Source organism: Primulina huaijiensis, chromosome 7 (genome assembly GCF_012295235.1).
Source record: "Primulina huaijiensis isolate GDHJ02 chromosome 7, ASM1229523v2, whole genome shotgun sequence".
NCBI classification, from domain to species: domain Eukaryota; kingdom Viridiplantae; phylum Streptophyta; class Magnoliopsida; order Lamiales; family Gesneriaceae; genus Primulina; species Primulina huaijiensis.
The window spans coordinates 6,052,969-6,078,414 of NC_133312.1; the positions used below are offsets into that span (position 1 = coordinate 6,052,969).

Genomic DNA, 25,446 nt, shown 5'->3' on the forward strand with positions numbered 1-25,446 from the left:
GATTTTCATCCAATAACTTGTATTTATTCTTTGATCTTTTTCACCTGAAACTACTAAATTTAGACTTGTCAAATTGGACCTAACCGCCCCGCTATAAAAATTTAACGGGTTGGGTTGATAAAATAGCAGCCCGTTTGGAGGCGGGCCAAATGGATTGAGCCCGTTTGGGTTGCGGGTCAAGACGGGTCAAGCCCAAACGGAGCGGGCTGGCCCGCCAAATTAAGATAAAATTTTATATTTTTAAATTTTATATAAAAATTGGAATAAGTTTCATTTGCTTCCATGTCTTAAAACAAATATATTGATAATTTACTCTTAGAACAAATATATATAAAGAAAATAAAAAGAGAGAAATTTACAAATATACATAAAGAAAACAAAAGTGCAGAAATTCTTGTAAATTTTATTCATGAATCTTAAAATAATTTTTAAGCATAACATTTGTTTGTGAACCCAAGAAAGGTTTCGTTTGAAGTCCGACGAGTTGCAGTGAAATTTTGTGGACTATGTGTATTGTTGAAGACATGATATTTTTTAATTATGTGTATTGTTGAAGACATAATATTTTTCTAATTATGTGTATTGTTGAAGACATAATATTTTTTAAAATTTACAATCGTCTCTTTCCTCGACTTTATGTTCTCTTCCATGTCTCGATCTTCATGTTTGGTTTAAACACTTTACTTTTTATGGATTATGTTGTATGATGTCTTAATTTCTTATTTCAATATTTTTAAGTATTTTATGAAACTATTTGACTGAAATATATTTTTCTTCTATGTTTACTACGATATTGTTTATCATTTTTTTAAAAAAAAAAATAAGCGGGTCGGCCCGCCTAACCCGCTGCCCAAGATGGGTTGGGCTGGGTTGACCATTTAGAGGCCCGTCGAAATGGCGGGCTGGCCCGTCCTGTCAGCCCATTTTGACATGTCTAACTAAATTTACCAAATATTGTTTTTTTGACATCATTGTTCTCCTACATAGCTCATGTTAGGAGAATAAAACATATAATATCCACATAATATCTTTCTATGTAAAAATAAATGGAAACAATAAGTTTTTTCCTCTCATTTTAAAATATCGAATGTCTTTTTTATTTTTTTTGTTTTTGTTTGGATTTATTTTATTATGTATCATTACATGAACTATGTCGAAAATCATCAATTTCAAATAAACAATATTATATATTTGCTCAGGACGAGATTTTTTTTAATATTACCAAATTAATTAAAACTCAAAACAAACTCGTTTACAAACTAAAATCGTCATTTTTCCTGTTCACGATCATATGAAAGTCGAGTGAACTCATAGTAAACGAGGAAACTCGTGATTTGCCGCAAAAGAAAGCACAATAAAAAAGTATCCAAAGAGGATGCTGCCTAACCGGAAAATGCATCGTCCAACTGTCCGAAAAACAGAGACAGAAACGATAGCGCCGAAGAGTCAATCCAAAAGAAAAATGGAGTAGAAATCATTATATTATCGATCGGACAAAGAAACATAATCGGAGGGCAAAATGAAGAACAAGTTTGGCAAAAACACGAGATTAAATGGCTCAATGTGTGGAATGAGAGAGATAGACGATGAAATCGAATTAGTCTCGAAAGATGAAAAATATTCTGATGCCATTTCGAGGGGCATTCTTCCTTCTCTCGGCGCCAACAGCAATCGCACGGTCAAGCCTCGTCGCTTCATTGTCTCCCCCTTCGATCCTCGTTATAGGTACGGTACACCCACTTAATTAATAATTGTTTTCGAGATCGGCACTTAGGAAAATATCAAGAATTTTTATTAATTTTCCGTTTCATCTTCTGTGTTTTATTTTGCATGCATATTTGGTCGTGGACATGATTTTTGAATTGGATTTTGTTTTTATGTAATTACATGATCACATTCTTGGTTCAATTTTCTAATTTGATTGCAATTTCTGGGAAAATCTTGGGATGCTAATTAATTCAGCTTGTGTGTTTGCTTATCAAGATTTAATGTTGCTACAGTCATCTATCTATTTCACCCTATTTCTTCTTTTTTCCCCCCTTTTATTTTGTCTGCTCTTGGTACTATATGAAAAATATTAATTCTTTTGCCCTCTACGGGCTGAGAGACCCTGGATTGATTAAGGTGTCCGTATTTGGGGCTGAAAAAAGTTCTTTTAAGAAGAATTACTCATAACACGAAATGGGCATGATACATAATGCATATCTGTTCCATCTTTTCAGAACTTGGGACTCCTACCTAGTGCTACTGGTCTTCTACACAGCATGGGCGTCCCCGTTCGAAATTGGTTTCCTTAAAGGACCTAAAGGGGCTCTCGCCGTTACAGACAACATCGTAAACACATTTTTCTTCATTGACATCGTTCTAACATTCTTTGTCGCCTACCTTGACAAAGAGTCATTTCTTTTAATCGATGACCAAAAGCTTATTGCCTTGAGATACTCAAGAACCTGGCTGGTGTTTGATGTGACCTCCACTATACCTTCTGAACTGTTAGATTAGATGCCCTGCAAGCCAACTGTTGGTTAGGGATTTTATTGACTCAGTTGTAATTAACAATCTTTATTTTGATATAATTCATTATTTCATGGTTTGTTATTTTTTTATCTGTATACCCATGTAATCAAACATAGATAAAGACCTTGATTATACTTTAATACAAATGAATCGTAATTCGATGTTGAAACTCGTTTGTAAACACTGTATGATCTAAATTCGTTCCTAGTCGATTCAGCCGCCTAAAACATGGATAAAGGTCACTTGAGCTCGAGACTAGCATCTGTGATGTTGTGTACTGCGTTTCTTGGTAAGGACATAGAGATGTCCAAATATGCAGATGTGTAGTCATATGATGATTATACCGAACAACCCTCCCTCGTACTTTCCAAGTGGTTATCATTCATCGAGAGGATAAGTCCGTGATTATGATTGTACACCATTATTCCTTATGACCCGGGACAACACTGAGGCTCTATATGCTAGGGCTGTGTTTTGACTCGTTTACTGGCTCCAGGAGAGTCATCGGGTGGCGAGTTTGGGTACAGTTGCGAAACATATAGGAGCCAGTGCATTGTAGTCGGGGATTCACCGCTCACCCGCGGGTGTGGATATCCTATATGATCTGATGAAATTATAGTGCATGTAATCTCTGGCCAGAGTATGAGATGTACGTTAGAGAAGGACTTCTCGAATGGTACATGCGATGCCGCTATTTATAGTTATCACATAGTTATCGAATTAATATGCAACACTCGATGAACCAATGGTTGCAGATTCGATCAGAATATATGAGATGAAGGGACCGTACTGTACGTTAATCATAATCGACTGGTTTTTGTAGGCACTATCAGTGATACCTAGGGGATCATGGGGCGATCCTACTAGACGCTCTTACCATGATCCGATTGGTGCAATCAGAAATGAGTTCTGACATTCTTGATCAAGGTGTTGATGAAAAGAATGGTGCTAACTAGGGTAAGCCCGAATAAGGAATTATGTCCTGAATCACAAAGAGTTGTGAACCCACGGCTAGCTGTATCCCTGAACCATTGAGGGTCACACAAATACTGGATCGTTTGTTCCCGTTGATAGAATAAATTCAAGAAGTTGAATTTATATTATATAGTAAATTCAAGGAGTTGAATTTATGATAATTAAATTTTGAGACAATAAATTCAAAGAGTTGAATTTATAAAATTTGAGAATTTATTTTATTAAACTCAAAATGTTGGGTTTATTAGATATTAAATTATGGAGGTGATATAAATTCAAGGAGTTGAATTATAATTTGAATAATAAATTCAAATGTTGAATTTATAAATGATTTAATTTATTAAACTCAAATGTTGAGCTTATTAATTAATAAATTAAATATAGTGGTTAATATGTTTAATGGGTTTGTAAGAGTACAAGTCCAACATATTAAATAATTAAAGTTATTAATGGACCTTGATTAATTGATTAAATTAGTTGGACTAATCTAATTAATTAATCAAGCTCATTAATGTTAATTAAAAGACCCAATTATTATACTGTGATAATTATATCATGGGTTGATTATAAAAGTGGTTTGAGAAGTCATAACCCTAACCTCCCACCCACCATAATTTCGAGAATCCCTCTTCCAAAAGAAAAAAAAAATTCGGCCACCTCTCTTGAGAAAGAAGTCTGAGCCGTCTCTCAAATATTTTTCTCCTACGTAAAATCTCTTCTATATTTTCTAGTGCAATTTGGAAGAGGATCAAGCGATCTAGTCGTGGACTTGATAGGATGATCAAACAAGGATTTCATCGAAGAAAGTTCGTAGGGATTCATCAAGAGCTAATCCGTTACTACCGGATTAGTTGGAGCCAAGTGATTTAATTCACAAAGATATAATTTCTAACGCCCTATGAATGTTTGATTTTGAAAACCATACGAACGCCCAATCAAATATATTTTGATTGTCAAAATAAAATAAAAATTTTAAAACTTCCGCTGCGTTTGGGCGTGTAGAAAACTGAGATCCAACAGTTGTTCGAAAATTTTTTCCCTCTACGGCATAAACATATGGATACTTTAGTATGCTTCGCCTCTGGCGTCTCAGGCGAGTCAGTGCAATGTTTCAGAGGTACCATATTCGGATGTTGCAAAGTTCATTTGGTTAAAATGAAGTTAATATATAAGATAGACATATTTGTTAATATGATTTAATTGTCGCTGCAGATTGGAGAAAGATAGAAACTACAACTATTTCTTGATTCGAATCTTGAAGCTTACCCGGGTAAGAATCTCAAGAGGCAAGTGGTTACTTCACTAACCCAATGTAACTAGGGGTGTGCAATCGGTCTATTCGGTTACCGACCGAACCGAATAGACCTATAACCGATTTAACCGATTTTATTTTCAAATAACCGAACCGATCGAAATATTCATAGAAACCGAATTAACCGAACCGATTTTTAAATCGGTAACACCGACCGAAATAACCGAATTTTTTTTAAAAAAGGCGAATTTTAACACACAAAAAAAGAAAACAATGGAAATCTTATAAATAACAAGGAAGATTGAACAAAAAATACTAATAATAAATAGAATTATTGAAGTTAAAATTATTGGATGAATGAGCTTCTTTCTAATATATGAAAAATTTGGTTTCCTTATAATGTATTTTTAATGTCCATATACAACTTAAATTAATATATATACTAATTCGGTTAATTCGGTTTAACCGAATTTTTCAAATTAAAACCGAAACCGAACCGAATTAACCGATTTTCTAAAATTTCAAAACCGAACTTCCGAATTAACCGAACCGAATTTCTGAATTAATTCGGTTCGGTCGGTTCGGTTCGGTCGGTTAATTCGGTTTAACCGAAATTTTGCACACCCCTAAACGTAACTCTTTTGATCGAGTGTATTTGCTTTGTGTAGGTCACTGTTTTTGTGGTTCATTTTGCCGGTTGCATCTTCTATTTTCTTGCTGATAGATACCCTGATCCACAGAAGACTTGGATTGCTCCTTTCATTGAAAATTTTCATGAATCCCCGGTTTGACATTTTCTTTATGCTATTCAATCTCGGCTTGACTGCCTATATCATTGGAAACATGACCAATTTGATCGTTCAGTCCACCTCGTTTGGCATCATGTTTTTGCTTTCTTGATTATGTTTTTATTCTGGTTATTTGTTTTAGAAAGCGTTTATTTTCTCAACTTGTTGAGGAAATTGATTTTTGTCATAATCACTAGTGATAGGCTTTTATAAACGATTTGATTTTCTAGTGATTAATTTTTGTCATAAGGCACCGCACAAGTATAAACAAGTATTTATACTTGTGCAAATTTAATCTTGTCCATTTAGTTATTTAAAGTTAATTTGTGTTACAAACTTTAATATTCCGCTGTATGTTGTCTTAAATGTTGTAACATTTGACACAACACTTAATTCTGATAAAACACAAATTTAGTATTTATAATTTACACTACTGATTATATATTTACACACATCTGTCGAACAATATCTCTTACAGAACCCTTACCATTTCAATACAAAATAAAACTCAAACATGAAGAACTGTATTAATGTTCCCATAAATCAGATTTCCTCAAATCAGATAATTATACAATAGAAACCAAAGTAAAATATGATTCTAAAAAACACAAAACAAAGCTTGACTGAATCCAAAAATTAAACTAAGGTGGACTGATTCATAAGAAAAGATTGTTTAAAGGGATTTTTTTAGTAAGAATTCAAAAAAAAAAAATCATGACAAAAATTTAAGATGAAAAATAATTTATATTTATTTCTCTTTTAAAACATAATAAACTATTTATTTATAAATCATCAGTCAGTCCCTACAACATCCGAATTACGGATCCAAACAGTTTGTTAGTTGTTTGTAGAAAGCGTAAGTAGCACTCGATTCTCTTGTCATCTTCTTCTTCTTCACTGGAATTCGATTTTGTTTGCTGGGTATTGAAACTTGTAGATCAGAAGAATGTCAGGTAAAGGGGCAAAGGGATTGTTAACGGGGAAGACCCCAGCTTCCAAGGACAAGGACAAGGACAAAAAGAGGCCAATTTCTCGCTCTTCTCGCGCTGGACTTCAGGTTTATTTCGTATCTTTCTGGGTTTTTTAATAGGAGGAATGATTTCCTATCTTACCTCTTGCTTTGAGTATTGAATTCTTTTTGCTGTTTCTTTTGTTAGGGTTTTCGATTTTATGCATTTTTCTTTCTAGAGGCTTTTTTGTACTTTGTAGTTTCTTGTCGGTATAATCTGTTTGGCTAATTTTTTTGGGTTGTTGATGTTCCATTATAGAGGAATATCTGCGCAGATTGTAGTTTGTATATTTAATAGAAATCGGAAGTGAAGTGAAAATGTGAATTAGTTGTACCTTAGTGTAATATAAAAATGTAATTTTTCGTTACTAAATTTTCTCGACTCTTGTTAAGCATTGGGACGAATGTTCAGGTTTTTTGTTGGGTTTAATGAATGGATAGTTGGTTTCTAAAATGATTTTGCTAGAGCGTGCGGTTTGGTTCTGAGAGTTGGTATTTCAATCCATGTAATCCAAACGTTGTATTGAAATATTTCCCTGAATGCGGCGTGTTTTGAGGTTGCATATGTATTCTAGAGCATAAAAGTATATGTTCTAAAGACTGTAGACAATCAGAGAATGCTACTGTCCTTTTATTTAAAGGGAGATGCCAGGATCGTTGATAAATTTTTTCTTTAGAAATATTATCAGCTGCTTGAGAATGTTTTGGTTGTCCTATGAGAGCCATATGATTACATAATTACTGCATTTTTAGTTGTAAAGAGGCTAAAATAAACAAGATTTCTGTTTTCAGTTGAACAGTATGTGCTCGATGCTTTGGTGAGAAAACCTTGGTGATAAGACTAAATTTCATTGATTGCCCCAGTATCTGTAATTTTTCTGTTACATTTGTTGAAGAATTGAAAATATACTTTCTTTTTATAGATCGTGATGTAAATTTAGTAGATTCTCTTTTACTCCATTTCAATCTTGTAGTTCCCTGTTGGACGCATTCACCGACTCCTGAAGGAGCGAGCTACTGCTCATGGACGTGTGGGTGCTACGGCTGCTGTGTATTCCGCAGCAATTTTAGAGTACCTAACTGCTGAGGTGTTGGAGTTAGCTGGCAATGCGAGTAAGGACTTGAAAGTGAAGCGTATCACGCCCAGGCATTTGCAGCTGGCTATACGTGGTGATGAGGAACTTGATACTCTTATCAAAGGAACAATAGCTGGTGGTGGTGTGATTCCACATATACACAAGTCACTCATCAACAAGTCCTCCAAGGAGTAGGATTCTATTGTTTTCTTGTTCTTGAGTAAGTGAGAGTGGCTAACGAATGCTGTGGATTTGAGGACTCGGCTTAGGATGTCTACACATCTGTTTAATTTGTGGCATGTTGTTGAACTGGGATTCATCGATTTGTTTCTGTCTTAGAGCTTCAAGGAAACACACTCATGCAACATGGACCATATCATGTCTAATGTGCTGTCCGGTGTTTATGACTTTATTGCCAATATCTATTTCATGTGTTTGTTGGATGGATGAGCATTATGTAACATGGTGTATACTCGTATTGTGTGTTCGAACATTTAAGAAAAAGTGGCACCGTTTGATTTATCCTTGTACTTCAATCCAAGAAATGCAGTCAGCACTTGATATCCAAGAAATAGAGGAAGACGAATATGAAATAACTTAATCGAGTTCCCACGATCTTTAAACTCAATCAGTACCAGCAAAGTCCATCGACAGGCCAAGCACAAACAAATAGAAAAAACAATTGAAAAAAAAAGGTATAATACGGGATATTGTGAACCTCCACAGGAAACTGGTGAATCTCATGAATCCATGGGTTCATCTCCATTTCTGGATTTAAAGTCCTCAGAGCTTCCCAGACTGCCCTGTCACCTTTGAAGCCCGGTAAAAGGCCATCAGCCAAGCCTGTCCTGAGTCCTCCCTCCTAATCTTTCCTTCGACTTCTGCACAAGCTGATTCTTACCACATAGAGCTCCTAGAGATATTACCAAAACGGTACAGAGCCATCTTTGACGGCTCCATGTGGGGCTCCAACAACTGATTACTCTTCTCCAGTTCAAAGTCAAGGATATATGGCTTCAGCTTTATCTTCATCTTCAACGCAATTTTCCTCACCAAGTTTGCAAAGAAAAGCAACTGTTCCGAGATGGGGAGTACAAGAGGACCTAGAGTCATTATGTTTTTTTGTCCTAGGCTTCACCAACCACTGCCATCAAATCTTTGGACTGTACAACTCCATCTTTCCCGTTGGGATCCTCCTCCATTGCGTTACACAAGAGAAAAACTTATTGTCCGAATACTTGGATCTCCAGTAGACTTTTTTTATTGCCAGCAGAATCCCAACAATCCCCATATGAATCAATCCGTTCGACACCAGCGTGGATGGACTTGAAGATCCTTTAGCAAGATCAATGGCAAGGTTGACCTCTTCACGAAAATATGCCTAAAGCAGTTCACGGCGTATCACGTGGTACACAGGAATAGAAAGACCAGTAGAGTCGAGCACATGATCACGGATATGAGATTGTATCTGAGATGGTAACATACACGTTGTGGAATGAAAATGTCCAGAGACAATAAAACCACCGAAGGCAACAAAACATGATCATTACACGGGTTACGAAGTAATCCTAAGTTGTAACCATGCCTTTTACTGATTGTTTGAAATCCGGAAGCTTTCTTGAAGAGAAAAAGGTGGAATCGAGGGTGTGCTTGTATTCAGGTCACTCATTTTTTCCACAACCTATCTTCAGCCAATCTGAGATGAAAACATACAAATCCCACTCCGAGAATATTAGTTTGAAACCAACGGAGAGCGATTCTCCCTGTTATATGAAATTTTTATCAGATTTTACCTTGTTTTTGTGAAACTGTTACACTTTTTTAGACAAGGAAAAAGATGAATGTTAGTTTTAGGCTTACACCATCAATCAATTTCAGAATGCAGTTCAAATTAGTGACGTAAACGAGTCGAGTCGAACAATATCACACTCGAGCTCGGCTCATTTGAAAATCACTAAGCTCATAAATAGCTCAACCTCGGTTCGTTAATAGCTCGTTTGTCGTATTTAACAAATCTAACTTGAGCTCGAAAACGAGTTTCTCGAAAACTCGTTAAGCAAACTCGTTTTCGAGCTCGTTAAACAAACTCATTTTTGAGTTCTTTGAGCATTTTTAGCCAAAAAGCTAGCTAACATAAAAAAAATTAAAGAGTAGGCTCCTCGTTTAATAACATTTTCATGTGTTCTCTTTCACTACTATTTCAACGTGAGACAAAACAAATAAACAATGAATGGTGTCTTCTAATACTACATTTAAGGTCTAATAAACTAGTCCAACAAACTAGCCGAGCTCGAGCCCGCGAACAAGCTCGCGAGCTTGCAATCCGAATATCATTAATAAGTTTAAGTTCGGCTCGATAAAATTCTCGAGTTCGGCTCTATAAGTTTAACGAATAATTTCAAACGACCTGTTTACCAAGACATCCGTAGCTCAAATTAAGGTGCCTAGGGTAATCCAGAAGGTGGTAATCTTTCTTTTTTTTTTTTTTTTGCCTCGAAAAATCGCTGGTTAGACATGCGACTATAGGAGTAGTTACAACTTTAAAAACGGCCACTAGTTTTCCAGTCCCCACCTTTCGTCTCATCCGAGGATTTCATAACAGCCGAGGACTGAAAATTTCTAAAATTGAAGTACATGACGATGGAAACGGTGTTGTTCGGTTCATCTCTGGTCTACGCACCCTCACACTCTTCCAAACCTTTGAGCCTCCGCTTTCGAGCGTGTGCCGCCGATGTCCCTGACTTTCTCTCCGCCGACTGGTATTGTTCTTTCTCTTTCTTCGTTTGCAGTATAATAGGCGAGGAAATCTTGATCTGAATGTGAAATTTAGAGCTTTTCCTGTTGTGCATGCTTGCATTTTGTGTTTTCGGTTAACCGGAATAATTTTGGAAATTTACAATTGCCGATTAGATGGTGATTTGCGGTGTTTTATAGGTAGAACAATCTCAACGGACAAAGTTTATATTTTAAGGATACTTTTTAATTTGGTGGAAGTCAATCTTCTAGTTACTCTAGCTCATCTGCTCTTTGCTTCTTTCTGGCCTACGATTACTAAGAGTAATTTCCATGTTCATTTGCAGGCTTGAGTCTCGTAGGAAAAGGCCATTGGGGCCAAGATTGAGTGTAACATTTGAGCTGAAAGCTTGGACAAGATATATTACCATCCTTTGTATTGTAGGAAGCTCATTGTGTTTGCTTTTCCATGTTATAGTTTAGTGCCGAAGAAGCTGTCACATACCAGCTTGATGCTTTGATGTTCAATGACCAGCCTCGGCCAGATTATGGCATTGAAGTAATGTATAGGGTAATTTGCGAACTATGATCCGTTGTTTATTTTTGTTAAGTTGCATTTGGTTGGTACTCTCAAGTAATTGTTTTCATCGTTACTGTGATGTTATACACGGACAGTTTGCAGGTTTTGATCCATTTGAAAGATCAACATATTTCGGCCCCTTCTTTGATTTAGGCCAGGTCAGTTTATGTTTAGGATTTGGCAATTTTCATCTCACATTTTCTTCATATTTTTACTTACTGAGTGCTAAAGCCGGTAATGAATGGTACTTGAGAAAATTAATAGTATATCTGTGTTACGTTAATTATATCTTCTGTAAAAAATTGAAAACTGATTATGTGTGCAGTTTGAAAGATTTAGGCGGATCTTTCATCACTCGAGCTACAGAGTTTTACTTGGTCACCGGGAAAGAAAGATCTTGAGCAGTTTAAACGTTAATGAGGTTATGTCTGCGCTGATCATAGCTACTGTGCACATTAATTTTCTCTTTTCTTTAAACAATCAGCATATGCTATACAGAATACCCATAAGCAGCGAGTGTGGATACGAGGACCTCGGCCTGAGGAAGAAGAAGTGTTTCAATTTACCATGGTTCAGGTACGATTATTTTCACTGACTACATTTTTCTGCAGATCTCGCTTCTAAGGTAGGAACAATGAGTTTTTTGGTTTGTAAGTTGAAAAATGAGTTGGGATACAGATTTTAATACTTCAACTAATGGATCGTATTTCGTTTATAGAGGGTTGGTGGTTCTTGGGATGGTTATTGGCTGACAGAATCTGTCCTTCATGATGGAGATAGTTTTTTGGGAGGGGTGGCTTACTGAAACCATTTGTGATTAGGTCTACAGAGTTGATCTGTTTGTAAAGATATGGATGACTAAATATATCCCTTATTGCTCTTAAAACAGATACTGTTTTTATTTGTACAGGAATATGATGTATTACCATATTTTATAATTTACATCTTTTACATGAACGAGGGTCCATGTTCGGAAATACTTTATCTTGAACGTTGTGGTCACTGGCATGCTCAAAAGGGTGCACACAATACTGCGTACACGAGGATTAATATAAATATATTATCTTCTTTTGAACAGCAACTGTGTTGTTGTGCAGTGAGAAACCCCTGTGGTGAATCATGTTAGAATTAAAGCAACGTAACTTGTGTAGTGAGAGACATTTGGGTGATTGCGCACGCGGAGGGCTCCTTTATTTTTCAAAAACCATTTAGCAAGTGTGCCAATACAAGGAAAGCAAAGAAGATTTCATATTTAAACTAGATACATCAAAGCCATTTGCAGTTTATTTTGTTTGAGTCTGAAAACGATCACGTAATTTAGATGTTGAAACCAAAACCAGTGTGCTTCTTCTTTCTTTGTGGTTTGCATCAGCTACATTTTTCCCGTTAACCGTGCACAAGTCGTGAAAAAGTCATTTTGCCCAGAAAAAAATGGAGCATTTTGTTTAATCCCATGAATAAAACTCTGAAAAACAAGCACCTCTACAAGCTTGAAAGCATCACACCGCTAAAGCTGAAACATCTTACAAACTACTAACTTAATGGCTGAAGTGTTGTTTATCTGTAAACGAACCGTGATTAGTAATAAGCCAGTGCAACCAGGCAAGTTCATCCCTCTTATCGGTTTTGGACCATACAATGGAACATAACAATCTTCGAATTGTGCTCTATTACTAGCTTCCAATGGTAAGAAAAGTCGGAGTACTGATCATGATGCTTAGAGAATCGATATCTGAGATGTTGACTTCATTTCCTGTGGTCGTGGGGAGACTTTTAAAGTCTCCTGAAGGGCTCTGGATGGTTAAATGCGATGATGCAGGGCTGAGAATGTTGGAAGCAAGGGCGAGAATGACACTGGATGAGTGGCTGAGGAATGTGGATAGGGAGAAGGAGCTGAAGCTTGTTCATTGGGAGGAAATGTTTCACAAACCCTACTTTGGGTCTACATTTTATGTTCAGGTAAAGAAATATTTGCTCCCCAATTACTTTTTGAGAGGCCTAAGCCTCGGAAACTGTTTACAAAAAGATCTACTCGAAATTCTTGATTTTGAGATTGTAAATTAGATTTCTAACGTCTGAGTTTTTTGGAGATGCCTCAGATAACTGAATTTGAAACTGGAGAACTAGCAATAGGTTTGAGCTGTACACACCTTCTTTCTGATCCCAAATGTGCTACCATGTTGATAAAGGCTTGGGCTGACGCAACATTGGGAGGAAAGATCATATCTCCACCCTCGTTCCACCCCTTGCCACCACGAAAACAAGAAGGCAACACCACCAATCACCAGCCTTATTTTCAATTGATCAACTACTACAAATCAGTATTGGGAAAACCATCTGCAGTATCTGATGTAAAACAAAGTACCTTTACTCTTAAAATTCAAACACGAAATGGTAAAAAGATTTATTGAGATGGCTGAAACAGCACGTGATGGACATGAACAAGAGTTGAAACTAACTCCCTTTGAGGCCTATCAGCAAGGAAAAGGGGATTAAGGGTTCTTTGATTGACTTAAGCGTAAGCTTGGATACACGACAAAAGCTTCGATGGATGAAGGGTTCTTTGGAAATTGCACTGTGTATAATATGGTGAAAGGAGAAGGATTGAACGAAAATGAAGTGTCTAAAGCCGCTGCTGCTATAAAGGAAGTGGTCTCACAAATGGATAAGGATAGAGTTATGGATTTGATTGAATTCTTGGAGCAAGAAAACATTGAAAATCCTCCATGGATGACAGGCCATCATCTAATTTGTGCAAATTTTGAGAATGCCGTTTTTGAAGGTAATTCAAGCCCGGTTCGTGTTTCATGCTACCTTGAGCCAGCTGTTGGACCAGGGAAAGTTCTGATCCTTCCGTAGCGAGGCCAATTTTGGCAGAGTAGTTATGGTCACACTTGAAGATGAAACTGAGAATGTTCTTAATGATGCATTAATCAAACAGTTTAGTCCAACCCTATTGATGGGGTTGGACAAAAAAGCTTTTGCTTAGATTAATGTAAGTCCATGTTACATCTTCTCAACGACCAACGTCGTAACAACGCTGAAATCTGCAAGAACTGATCAAATTGCAATCTTGTTAAATACTTTATTTTAGATATTTGCTTAACAAAAAATAATATGCGTTTGCCGGGAGTCGAACCCGGGTCTATTGCTTGGAAGGCAATTATCCTAACCGTTGGACTACAAACGCTAAATGCTGTGCGTGCTTTCTTTTAACTAAATATCTTTAACTACAATTTCAAAGGAGATGTTTTTTAAAGAATACAAGAAAACCTGACATTTAGGTTACGTAAAGTTTCTTTTTATCATTGAAATGTTAATCATTGTTTATTTATGCATATATATTTAAGCTGCATAGAGAATGAGTTTGCTTTTTTAGAAGGACAATTCACATTTCTAAAACGACGTAATTTTTCTTTCTTTTTTTTTTAATTGAAAACGATAAATAATTGCGTATGTGGGCCATTCTCACCATTTACTTACTGTATATAAAATAGATTGATTCTCAATCCCTCCCATGTCGAATAATCAGTCCTATTTATTTAGAAGACGTTTTAAAGTGAATAAAAATACAATAATAAGATAAATGGACCCTCCTTGAAACATACAAGGGGGCATTTTTCTATAGGCCACACCACACACAAACTCACTTCACAGAAGCCCGAGACGTCACATATATCATAAACTGTGCTCTAAATGGGGTAATAATCTTCTTGAATAAATGGAAACATATAATCTCAGATGTCAAGGACAAATGAAACAGGAAAATTGACATGCAAAAGTAGAAAACTACAAAAGGATGTCTCGACGCCGCATATGTTACAGTTATAAATTACATTCTCTCCCACAAATCAATTAAGGAGTAAATTGAAAAACAAAAATTATGAGAAAATTAGGAAATAAATAAGTAAGGATAAAAGAAACAAGTTTTCTTCATCATCATCTCAAGTTTCTAAGCCATCCAAGAAGCTTTGCAGTTCCTTCAACCCTTCTGCAGAAACACTCCGGTGAACTCTTCCACGCGGAACAACCAAGTTTGGGGGCGGGTGTAGCTGGAAACAAACTACAACCACTGCCAAATTGTCTCCGCTCCTTCTCTTCAAGGCCTCTTCCACCAGATCTTTGCCACACATCATTGGATCATTGTGTTCTTGTAGTCTTTTTCGAGCAAAATCCACCGCGTTTTGGCTCCTAAACACGTCCCACAGGCCGTCACAGCCTATGATGAGGAACTCATCTTCTTCTGTTAGCCTTGTGCTCATAAATTCAGGTTCTGCACTAAGGGGCCCACCATCTTGACGTTTTAATCCTTCCATATGCCAATCACCTAAAGCACGAGAGACGTTTAATTGTCCATTGAGATACCCATCATAGACGTAGCCTCCAGAAGCTTCTACCCGCATTCTTTCGTTGAAGCTAACAGGTTTATGATCTCTTGACATCTCAATTGCCTTACCCCTACGACAAAGTACTGCCCGGCAATCTCCAGCATTTGCCACAACTAGAGAGCTGCCACCATTTAATTAACAAAGTAAGAATTATCTACTGAGTTCATAATTTAATGCAGGCATAAGGATTTTTGTTAACAAAATTAATTGCAACTGCACTAAAATATAGTTTGATGAGCAAAAGGTTCTTGGATGTGAACTAACAAATCTCACAACTTACATCCTCACATTGCCTACGCCCCAACACAATTATGATTTACAAGAGCGGATCAAGCCGAGATCAAGTTATCAATACAACTTTCACCAGAATTTTCAAGAATAGACGCATTATCGATACAAGGCTGCAGCCTGATGGTAGAATGAGAGTATAAAATTCACAAATAGCAGAAGTATGTCAAGTTCCTTCAACTTAAAGTTATTAACGTGGAGTAAAAAATTTCGAGATAAACGGTGAATTCAAACACTACATAACATGAATAATTTCAGACTCAGTTTCATAGCTTATAAAAGACAAGCATTCTTTAGGTTGGGACCACTTCCACTTAACTGAAAACGATGGACTCTAGAAATAATATTTACAAATTTATTCAGAAAGTAATCAGAAACAAAATTGGAACCATACATAGGACTGTCAATTGGAGCATGCTGTTTTAATCTCTGCCCACCTGACCTGACAAAAGTTAAGAGTCCGGTATAATTGGTGGCCAGGCTGAATATATGCATGGCTTTAGCCTGATCAGATTCTGAAGTTGACATAAGGCTTCGAGAGTCTCAGCCCTCATTTAAAGCCCAACCTGATGACTTGCTTATTGGGAGCCCAAGAAATGGAAACTTGTTCAGCTGTTCACTGATTACTTTTTTAGACTGGTAAATGATAAATTCGATTATTATTTGTCAACTTGTCATGGATTTTAAATTTTATGTTCAATTTAATTTTTTTTAGAAGTTTTGAAACCTACAGTATAGATATGGATTTATAACTTTTTTATTGATTGATTTTTTTATTTATTGATATTTGATAAGTCCTTGTATTAGGGAGGTCAGCACTCAGCACGAAACCTGAATAATTTGTGAGCTGGATATGAGTTATATAGGTGTGAGCTTCATAGGATTGAGATTGGAGCAAAGAAACTAATTTCCAAAACAGTGTAAGTTCAAGCTCATCAAAACCTTGCTTTACAGAGCCAAAATCACATACCTAAGCACTTGAGTGTGATAACCTACTTCGGAACATTATAATGGGCAGATCCAGTAATGAAAAGACCACTAACTTTTCTCAAGGCTGAAGAGTTACCAAAGCTGCCCCATCTTACATCTAGTTCTTTCAATGGTCCCTTAAATACTCAACTTACGAAATATTATAGTATGTTTGAATTTTTAAATTAAAACCAGTCCATAAAGTTGTTAATGAATTGCGAGAAGTCTAACCTTCCAATGACAAGAGCTGCCAAAGCAGTGGTTCCAGAAGCAAGATCAGCATCTAATGTGCATGCTTCAGCAAAAGCAGTATCAGTCTGCAGAAAAGCTGATGCAATGACACGCTCAATCTCCAGAGGAAAGTCTTCGTCCTCAGCAATGAATCTTGGCAAATGGTAGCAAGCAAAGTCAGCAGCATGCTTTCCTCCGTGCCCATCAAAAACCTGATCCAACGAGCAATGAACTAAATTATGAGTAGCGAGCTTTTAATATTAAAGAACAAAAACAAATTTTTGGTTCTACAAGTATCAATATCCAGATCACATACCATGTGTCACACTGGCAACCTAAATAGTACACAAAACCATGTAATTACCCGTGCATAACCAAAAATGCCAAAAAGATCAATAACACTTGAATTCACAATTATGATGAACTGCTCACTAAAATATGTGAATCATCGGAAAGGGTAAGAAATTGCGGAGAATATTAGGTGTTACAAGAGAACAATTACCCCGTAAAATGCCCTGGGCCTTTCATCGCCATCATTTTGCCCGAAATCATTCATCATATTGTCAGCACAGACATACACATCCTCCATGCTTGAGCGAGAACCAATGTCAGTCCACGCACCTGAGCGAAGTAGGGGAATAAATTCAATTTCAGCATCTTCTACATTCAACGTCTGTTCAATTGCAATATCTGAGGACCTGGTCTTAACCTGCCAAAGCTCAAGTAAAAAACTATCCTCCATGCAAGTTAAAATAAAGAAATTTCAACATCAGATGAAGTCACATAAGTTGAAACCAAATTCATGGAAAGTATATTTAACACAAGATAACAAACGAACTGATATTTTCAGATGTGCCAAATATTAAATAATTGTATACCAAAAAGAGAGATATAGAGGTTACATCATAGTCTATAAAGCACGGCACTGCTGCTAGTGCATGTGATCAGTTCAAATAGCCAAGCAGTCACATCTATTTCCAACATTAATCATTGCGTAATTAATTTAACATGAATTCATAGATTCTTTTATCACTTCCATGAGCAGAAAGAATCCATTCCACAACCTTCTCCAATATAAGATTGGCAGGGAACACATTAATATGTAAACGTGCTGCATACATAATATCACCAACAAGTGAATATCTATGGGCAACAGACAGATTTGCGACCATATTTGCCTTTTTATGTATAACCATAAATAATAACAATGTTTCTATACCATACGTTCTGCAACCGACATCATGGGACACATTTAAGCCCTCTAATAATTTGTCTTTACAACCCCGTTTCTGCTGTTCTGTTATTTCTTCTTGCCTCAAACATATCATTCAGCTCTAAGATATGCCATTTTATATCACATCCATTTCTCATTCCCAATGTATAAATAACAAAATATTACGATTATCTACACTCTTCCTCTACTCCAGAAAGGCAGTCACTCTAATAATCAGGGAACAAAGAGATCACAGCAAACTTTTCAAATAAGCACAACCAACTACCAACCATCCTAAACAATCATCCATTTCTTCAATTCAGATGCAGTGTCTGAATCTAACCGTTACGAACAACAATAAAAGAGTAATCTGGGGCATGAATAACATACAACCAAACGCTGAAACTTGATGCACAAAACACCGGGGATCAACTTACCAAAGAAGGGTGCCGAACCAGAGACGTTGTACACGAAGACGGCGAGCCAACAGAGCTCAAACAGCGTCGGTACGGCGAACCCGACCCAAAGGTGTTGGGAATCGGCGGTCGTCCACCGGCGGAGCCGCCATTCTCTCTACTACCACTGACATTGTCGATAACCACTTTACTGCCCTCCATTATAAATCTCAACCATCACTACTCCGAGAAAAAACCCAAGCTGCTGACTAGAAGAAAACTGAAACAAAATCGGCAATTTCAATCCAATTGTGGGTTCAGATGATTTGACAGCTGAATTAAGGGATTAGGGTTTTCAAATGAAACAGTAGGTATCTCGGAGATCTTCGACGGAGAGAGACGATGCGTTGAAATTTGGTTCAGTTCTTACCGACGAAATATGTCGTCCGTTGAATTCCTATATACTGTTGGGATCTCTGAAACGTCGTCGTTTGTTTCTTCAATTGACGTGTGTCGGTTCTTATTTCCACGTGTTGACGTTCATTGTCACATTTTGCAAATAATAATATAATATATTATATTATATACCTAACAGAAATTATCCCTCTAATTTGTTTTTAAAAAACTATCCTAATTTTAATTAGTGGGAATTATTCCTTCAATATTTAATTTATCAAGCATTCTTAAGTACTTAAATTTAAAATAAAATTTTAAATAATCAGAGTTAATTTTATATCACACTTATTTTGTTGTTGAAATAATTTATTAAGTCAAAAACTTGTGTGAGACTGTCTCACGGGTCATATTTTGTGAGAATGGTCTCTTATTTGGGTCATCCATGAAAAAATATTATTTTTTATGCTTAGATTATTATTTTTTATTGTGAATATAGATAGGATTGACCCGTCTCACAGATAAAAAATCGTGAGACCGTCTCATAATAGACCTACTCATTTAATATCATACCCAGAATTGTCTCCATGCGCAACTTATTTATTTTCTACCTAACATTTACTAAATTCTCATCTCAAAACAGCTTTCTTTAGAATCAATATTGTCAAAAGCAATTGTTTAACTAAAACAATAAAAGTAATAATAAGGTGGGATTTTGTAAAATCTATTACTATTATCAAAGTAAGTTTAGGAATATCATTTCACGAATCAATTTTGTTATATAAATCTCCAATCTAACTCAATTCAAAATTTTTTTTTTATTTTTTATGTCAAATTTTTTTTAATAAATATAGATCGGCTCAACAACGGTTTTTATAAATTATAAGACAAAAAATTGTGCAAGACGGTCTCACGAGTCGTATTTTGTATGACAGATATCTTATTTTGATCATCCATGAAAAAATATTACTTTTTATTGTGAATATCGGTTCGGTTGACTCTTCTCACAGATAAAGATTCGTGAGATCGTCTTACAAAATACCTATTCTAAATATAAATATGTGAGAATCTCTTGTCAAAAACTTACACAATATCAGATTTCTATAAATAAAAAAAACGTGGGAAGAATTTAAATAAAAAATAGAGTTAAATAACAAAAAATGTTTATTAAAATGTAATAGAGACATCTGACGCATTTAGAATGTCTGAACTTAAATTGACACGCAACTTGTTGCTGGATGTTAACAAAGATATATTAAATTAAGGAAGCAAGAAAGTACACGGCAAGTAATTATTTTACGATATTTTATTCAATACACGCATTAGATACGGGTGGGTTCTTATATTTATTTAATTTAATTCAATATAATTTAATTTAATATAATTTAAATTTAATATATAAAAGAAAGAAAACAGAAACGTACGTGTCGAGATTTATTTTATTTGCATTTTGGAAGAAAGAATAATTTATTTGCATTTGCATGCAATTTTTTCTGCTACGATAAGGAATAGGAATTATACCATAATATGGTCTATTGATACTTTTAGATCAAAGGATGCTGAATTGAATTTATTTCCTTATTTTTTATGTATATTTTATAGACAAAAATTTATGTGAGACGGTATCACGGGTCGTATTTTGTGAGTCAGATCTTTTATTTGTGTCATCCATAAAAAAATATTACTTTTTATGCTAAGAGTATTACTTTTTATTGTGAATATCGGTAGGGTTGACCGGTCTCACAGATAAAGATTTGTGATACTGTCTCACAAGGGACCTACTCTATTTTATAACATATATATTTTCATATTTTATTTAACCAGTTAATATATTTATTTAGAAACTAAAATAAAGGAACTAAAAGAGATAGATAAATGATAACATCTTTTTAATATCATTGATTATAAAGAATATGATACTACACAGCTTTTAAAATAACATCATTAATAATAAATATTAAAAACTGAATTATAGTCATCCCTAAAAAAAAGTTTAATACAATAGTGGATAATTTTTTTTTGAGTAAGTAGAATTTATTAAATAACAAATTATTTACATAACTTCGTCTCAAACTCCTATTACAACACAATTTTGGAACGGAATCTGAAATCGATAATTTTAGTTGAAATCGTGGTTAGAGAGAAATTATATGTCTATAAGAAGAATTTGTTCCCACACACGGTACTAAAGATATGAAACAATTGTCTTTCAAGATAAGACGATTTTCTTCTTATGATAATTAATACTTCAAATTACAAAAACAACGAACTTTTAGGATGTTTTACGAACTTTTAGGATGTTTTTGGAACTCTTTAAATGAGAAATTTCAAAGATCTTTGTGTTGTGCTGCGTTTGATTGCATGTTTTTCATATATTGGATTATGGAAATGATGTTTTTATTTATAGACTCTAGAAGTAACTATCAAAGATCTTGCAAATTTGATTGCTAACAATTAACTCAAACACATGAAAAGCCAAAAGATCACCTCATATGAAGAGCCGGTCACCTCACTAAATGAGCCATAATTTTTTTTCATTCAAAATTCAATAAATTAATATATATTACTAATAAATTAATTCATATACGAAATGCGAACAATTAGAGAGTTCCATCGAAATATTATCACATCGAAAGAAGTAACTCGTGACTTTGAACTTTCCGTAGTAGAATATCATCAGATTTACTAGGGTGCAATGTTCTAAATGGCGGTCGAGGAAGCCGCCTAGGCACCCGCCTAGGTGGTAGGCGGCCCTCGACCGCACCATCTATGCATAAGACGGCTGTTTTAGACGTCCAAAGCTACACGGTGGTGGGAAGGCGGTCGAGACGGGCCAGCGACGAGCAGGCAGGCCAGGTGTGGCATTCAACATTTTTAAGTTGTAGTCAACAAATTTTAAAACCTAATCAAAGTCAACTAATTTTAAAACTCAAAACCCTAATTATTTAAATCACACCCCACTTTATTTTTTTAACTTTTGGTTCTCACTCCTTCTTACTATCAACCACTAAGCCCACCACATAAACTGTCTGTCGTCGCCGCCCGCCGCCGCGGGAGAATGGTTATGGAGGCCTCGGGAGCAGATGAATTGATACAACCAAGGAAGAGTGGAAGAAACATCTCCTCATTAGAGAACTTGACGAAGATTTAGATACTTCGGAGGAGGAGCATGAAGTTAAGATGTTGATTTTGAGTCCGATGATGAGAGGATTATGAATGTAGTAGATGATGCATATGTAGCTGATTAGGAAGATTAGTTATATTTAGTCTAGTACTTGTTATAATTATAGATTGAAACTTTGAAATTTAAATTTAGTTTTTTAGTAAAAATAATTATATTATTTTGTAAGCATAATTTTATTAATATGATGATGAATCTTTATTAATTATGTTATTAATTTGCATTTATATATTTATTTGCACATTATCTAGATGATATTATATTGTATGAAGTTTATTTATGTTTAAACATTATTTAATTACACATCTTACGTAAAAAAATGATGACTATTTTGTGATTATATTGCATAATTATATATGATTATCTATTAAAAATTACTTTAAAAAATTCAACCGTCTAGGCGGCCGAGGCAGTAGGCTGTCACCGACCGCCCTGCCACCACCTCCCGCCATTTACAACATTGCTAGGTTGCTTAATGAACATGATGTCTTGAATTATTATGTTGTTTGTGCAAATCAAGACAATGACACCCACGCAATAACCCTTCTTACATCTTTTTAGTTCTCACGATTGTCTCTGTTTTGGCCATGGTCACCATATTGGATTCATAAGTCTTTCGTTGAAGCGGCTCGTCTTCACACTTATATAAGTGACATCCTATCAAGAGTATCCTATCATACTATACTTTTTCAAGTATAAAAATCATTAAAAGTTTAGAATCTAACATCACTACATGTGGTAGGTTAGCACTTTTCATCCTATGAATGAGAGTGGAAACTAGTTCCAAGCGCTCAGACGAACTTTCATAATTATGTTGTCTAATTGAACCAAAATCTTGGGATCTTCATAAGTTGAGTTACAACTATGATTGTTCTTATATGTAGATTTTTATTCTCATTCCTCTTGATGTGTAGTTTACTTGATCTCTATTTAAACCTTTCTTAAGCGGATCTGTTAAATTATCTTTTGATTTGACATAATCAATAGTGATAACTCCGTTAGAGATCAAATGCCGAATGGTATTATGTCTACGATGCATATATCGATAATTATCATTATAAATACTACTTTGTGCCCTTTCAATTGTCGATTGACTATCTCAATACATTATAGGATGAGGCACTGGCTTATCCAACATGGGATATCTTCCAAGAAATTTTGAAACAATTATGTTTCTTCTGCAGCTTTATTTAAAGCTATAAACTCAGATTTCATAGTTGACCAGGCTATACAAGTTTGCTTCGTAGATTTACATGACACAACTCCACCACTAATAATGAATTTATATAGACTCATGGATTTAGAGCCTTTTGTGTTCGATGTCAAATTAGTATCACAATAGCCTTCTAACACAACTGGATATCTCGTATAATACAATACATATTATAAAGTGTATCTTAAATACTTAAGTATCCTTATTAATGCTTGCCAATGAGCATCATTTTGATTACTTTTAAATCTGCTCAATTTGTCGACTGCACATACAATATCAAAATGAGTGCAGTTAGTGATATACATCAAACTGCCAATATCCTTGAATATTCCAATTGTGATATGAGTTCATTATTATTCTTAATCAGATGTTGGCTTAGTCAATTGGTGTTTGCACAAGGGATATTTCATAAACATTGAACTTTCCTAGCACCATCTCAACGTAGTGAGATTGTCTGAGGACAATTCTTTGGATTTCTTAACTATCTTGATTCCCAATATCACATATGTAAGACTTGACATTGTGCACTTGCGATTATTTCGAGCTTGAATATTATTAATTTTTACTAAGGATTTTACATTGCAAGTTTTGCTCGATCAGTATAGTATACAACCACATCAGTCTTTCTCATAAATAAGCATTGTCTTTACAATGAAACAAAATCATATTCGAAATACGGGAGGGATTACAAAATTGGAATAACATAAAACTTAGTAGAAAAGATAAACTTGAATTGATCTTCATCATCAACCCCAAAATATTTTTGTTATTTATCATCTAACTCATCTTAATTCTTATCTAGTGAAGAGAGTAAGACGATGAGCATTTTGTGAAATACTCAGTAAGAGATAATCAATCGAAAATGTGCAACATACATGTGCAATTGGTCTTGTGTTCCTTTCTTTGGACGTCGCAGTCCTTGGACTTGTGGTTTGGCTTTCTGCGATTATAACACGCTCCTTTGGACCTCTTGATCTTGCCTTGGTTTGATCTGTTTCTACTGTGCTTTCTTTTATCACTCATGTTTGGTTCGAAAAAATTGTCCCTTGCCCCCATAGGAGATTTCAACATTTCTTCTCAAATGTGAGATTATCTTCCTCAATTCGCAGTCTCACAATTAAGTATTCAAGTACCATCTCGTTTCGCATGTGCTTCAAATAACTTTTGAAATTCTTCTATAAAAGATGTAGTTTCTCAAATATTGTAGCCTCTTGAAAAGATTCATTCATTTTCATACCTTATTCAATATGAGTTGCAACTCTTGGACTTGGTTTACCACGATATTGGAATCCACCATCTTAAAGTCTAGCTAGGAATTTGCCGACTATGAATTTTTTCAAACCGACATCCTCTCTTTTTGTATTTTGTTCCTCAAGGATTCTCATAATCCCTTTGTCCTTTTTATAGGACTATATATGTTATACAATGCATTGTCCAAGTCATTAAAGACATAGTTATGGCACAAGTTGCCATGTTCCCAAGCATCATATGTCGTCGTTTTTATCATTGTCAGATTCATTTTCTACAATGGTGTGAAGATCCTCACGCAAAAACCTCGCAACGCTCAGCTTAATCAGGTAGAAAAAAATTTTCTTGTCATCTTTTGAAATCAACACCCATAAATTTCTCGGTTTTTTCACCATGGGCCGCCGTAATTGCTACTAAAACATGTGCAGTTGATGACGAGGTCATTCAGAATGAACGGATAAAATTTCATCTTCAAATTGTTAGGTAGTATCGTTATGATATCTCTGTTGGATAGAACTTCATTTCAACTCATGTTGCAATAGAATCTAGAACAGAGTCTGAAATAGAAAATTTCTGTTAAAATCGAAACTAGAGTGAAACTATATGTCTATAAGACGAATTTGCATGGACACACCATGATGATATATAGCTCTCGTCTCACAAAATACAACACTCCAGGGGCGGAGCCACCCTTGGGCTAGGGTGGGCTCCAGCCCCACCTACTTTTTTATAAAAAAAAAATTAGTAATTTTAAATTTTATATTTTTTCAGCCCATATTAAAATTAAAACAAATTTTTTATAAGTTTTATTTTTTTAATTTTTTTAGTCTCATGTTTAAAAATTAAAAATAAAACAATTCTCATAAATAATAACTCATTACTGTTTATGAGTTGTTTATTATCGTATGCTATGAAATTATGCAACTTTGAGATAAAAAAATTCAACGACTCTAAAATTATATTGAATATTTAGATGTGATTATTCAAGTTTCAATAA

At 35.2% G+C, this 25,446-nt stretch overlaps 3 protein-coding genes and 1 non-coding gene across 5 annotated transcripts; 2 read left to right on the forward strand and 2 right to left on the reverse strand.

The window, feature by feature from the left end:
- Window positions 1–6,328: 6,328 nt before the first annotated feature.
- Window positions 6,329–8,137, forward strand: LOC140981389 (probable histone H2A variant 3). 2 transcript variants are annotated; one of them, XM_073447777.1, is made up of 3 exons: window positions 6,329–6,388; window positions 6,475–6,589; window positions 7,516–8,137. In XM_073447777.1, exons 2-3 carry the CDS (start codon window positions 6,479–6,481, stop codon window positions 7,810–7,812), a joined length of 408 nt encoding a protein of 135 aa, XP_073303878.1. In that variant the 5' UTR covers window positions 6,329–6,388; window positions 6,475–6,478; the 3' UTR covers window positions 7,813–8,137. The 2 variants fall into 2 exon arrangements, with proteins under 2 accessions (XP_073303878.1, XP_073303879.1); XM_073447778.1 differs by having other exon boundaries at window positions 6,330–6,388; window positions 6,478–6,589.
- A 2,016-nt stretch (window positions 8,138–10,153) lies between these two features.
- On the forward strand, window positions 10,154–13,930 carry LOC140981377 (uncharacterized). Its single transcript, XM_073447762.1, has 9 exons — window positions 10,154–10,376; window positions 10,698–10,740; window positions 10,829–10,921; window positions 11,026–11,088; window positions 11,256–11,351; window positions 11,429–11,506; window positions 12,608–12,889; window positions 13,030–13,606; window positions 13,668–13,930. The coding sequence occupies exons 1-8, from the start codon at window positions 10,252–10,254 to the stop codon at window positions 13,339–13,341; spliced, it is 1,092 nt and encodes a 363-aa protein (XP_073303863.1). The 5' UTR covers window positions 10,154–10,251; the 3' UTR covers window positions 13,342–13,606; window positions 13,668–13,930.
- Window positions 13,931–14,048: 118 nt separating this feature from the next.
- On the reverse strand, window positions 14,049–14,120 carry TRNAG-UCC (transfer RNA glycine (anticodon UCC)). The gene has a single exon. It is a non-coding gene; the product is annotated as a tRNA-Gly (tRNA).
- A 596-nt stretch (window positions 14,121–14,716) lies between these two features.
- LOC140981143 (probable protein phosphatase 2C 22) lies at window positions 14,717–18,891 on the reverse strand. The gene is made up of 4 exons (XM_073447432.1): window positions 18,457–18,891; window positions 17,309–17,515; window positions 16,807–17,018; window positions 14,717–15,439 (listed from the first exon to the last, which is right to left on the reverse strand). The coding sequence occupies exons 1-4, from the start codon at window positions 18,634–18,636 to the stop codon at window positions 14,875–14,877; spliced, it is 1,164 nt and encodes a 387-aa protein (XP_073303533.1). The 5' UTR covers window positions 18,637–18,891; the 3' UTR covers window positions 14,717–14,874.
- Window positions 18,892–25,446: the final 6,555 nt, after the last annotated feature.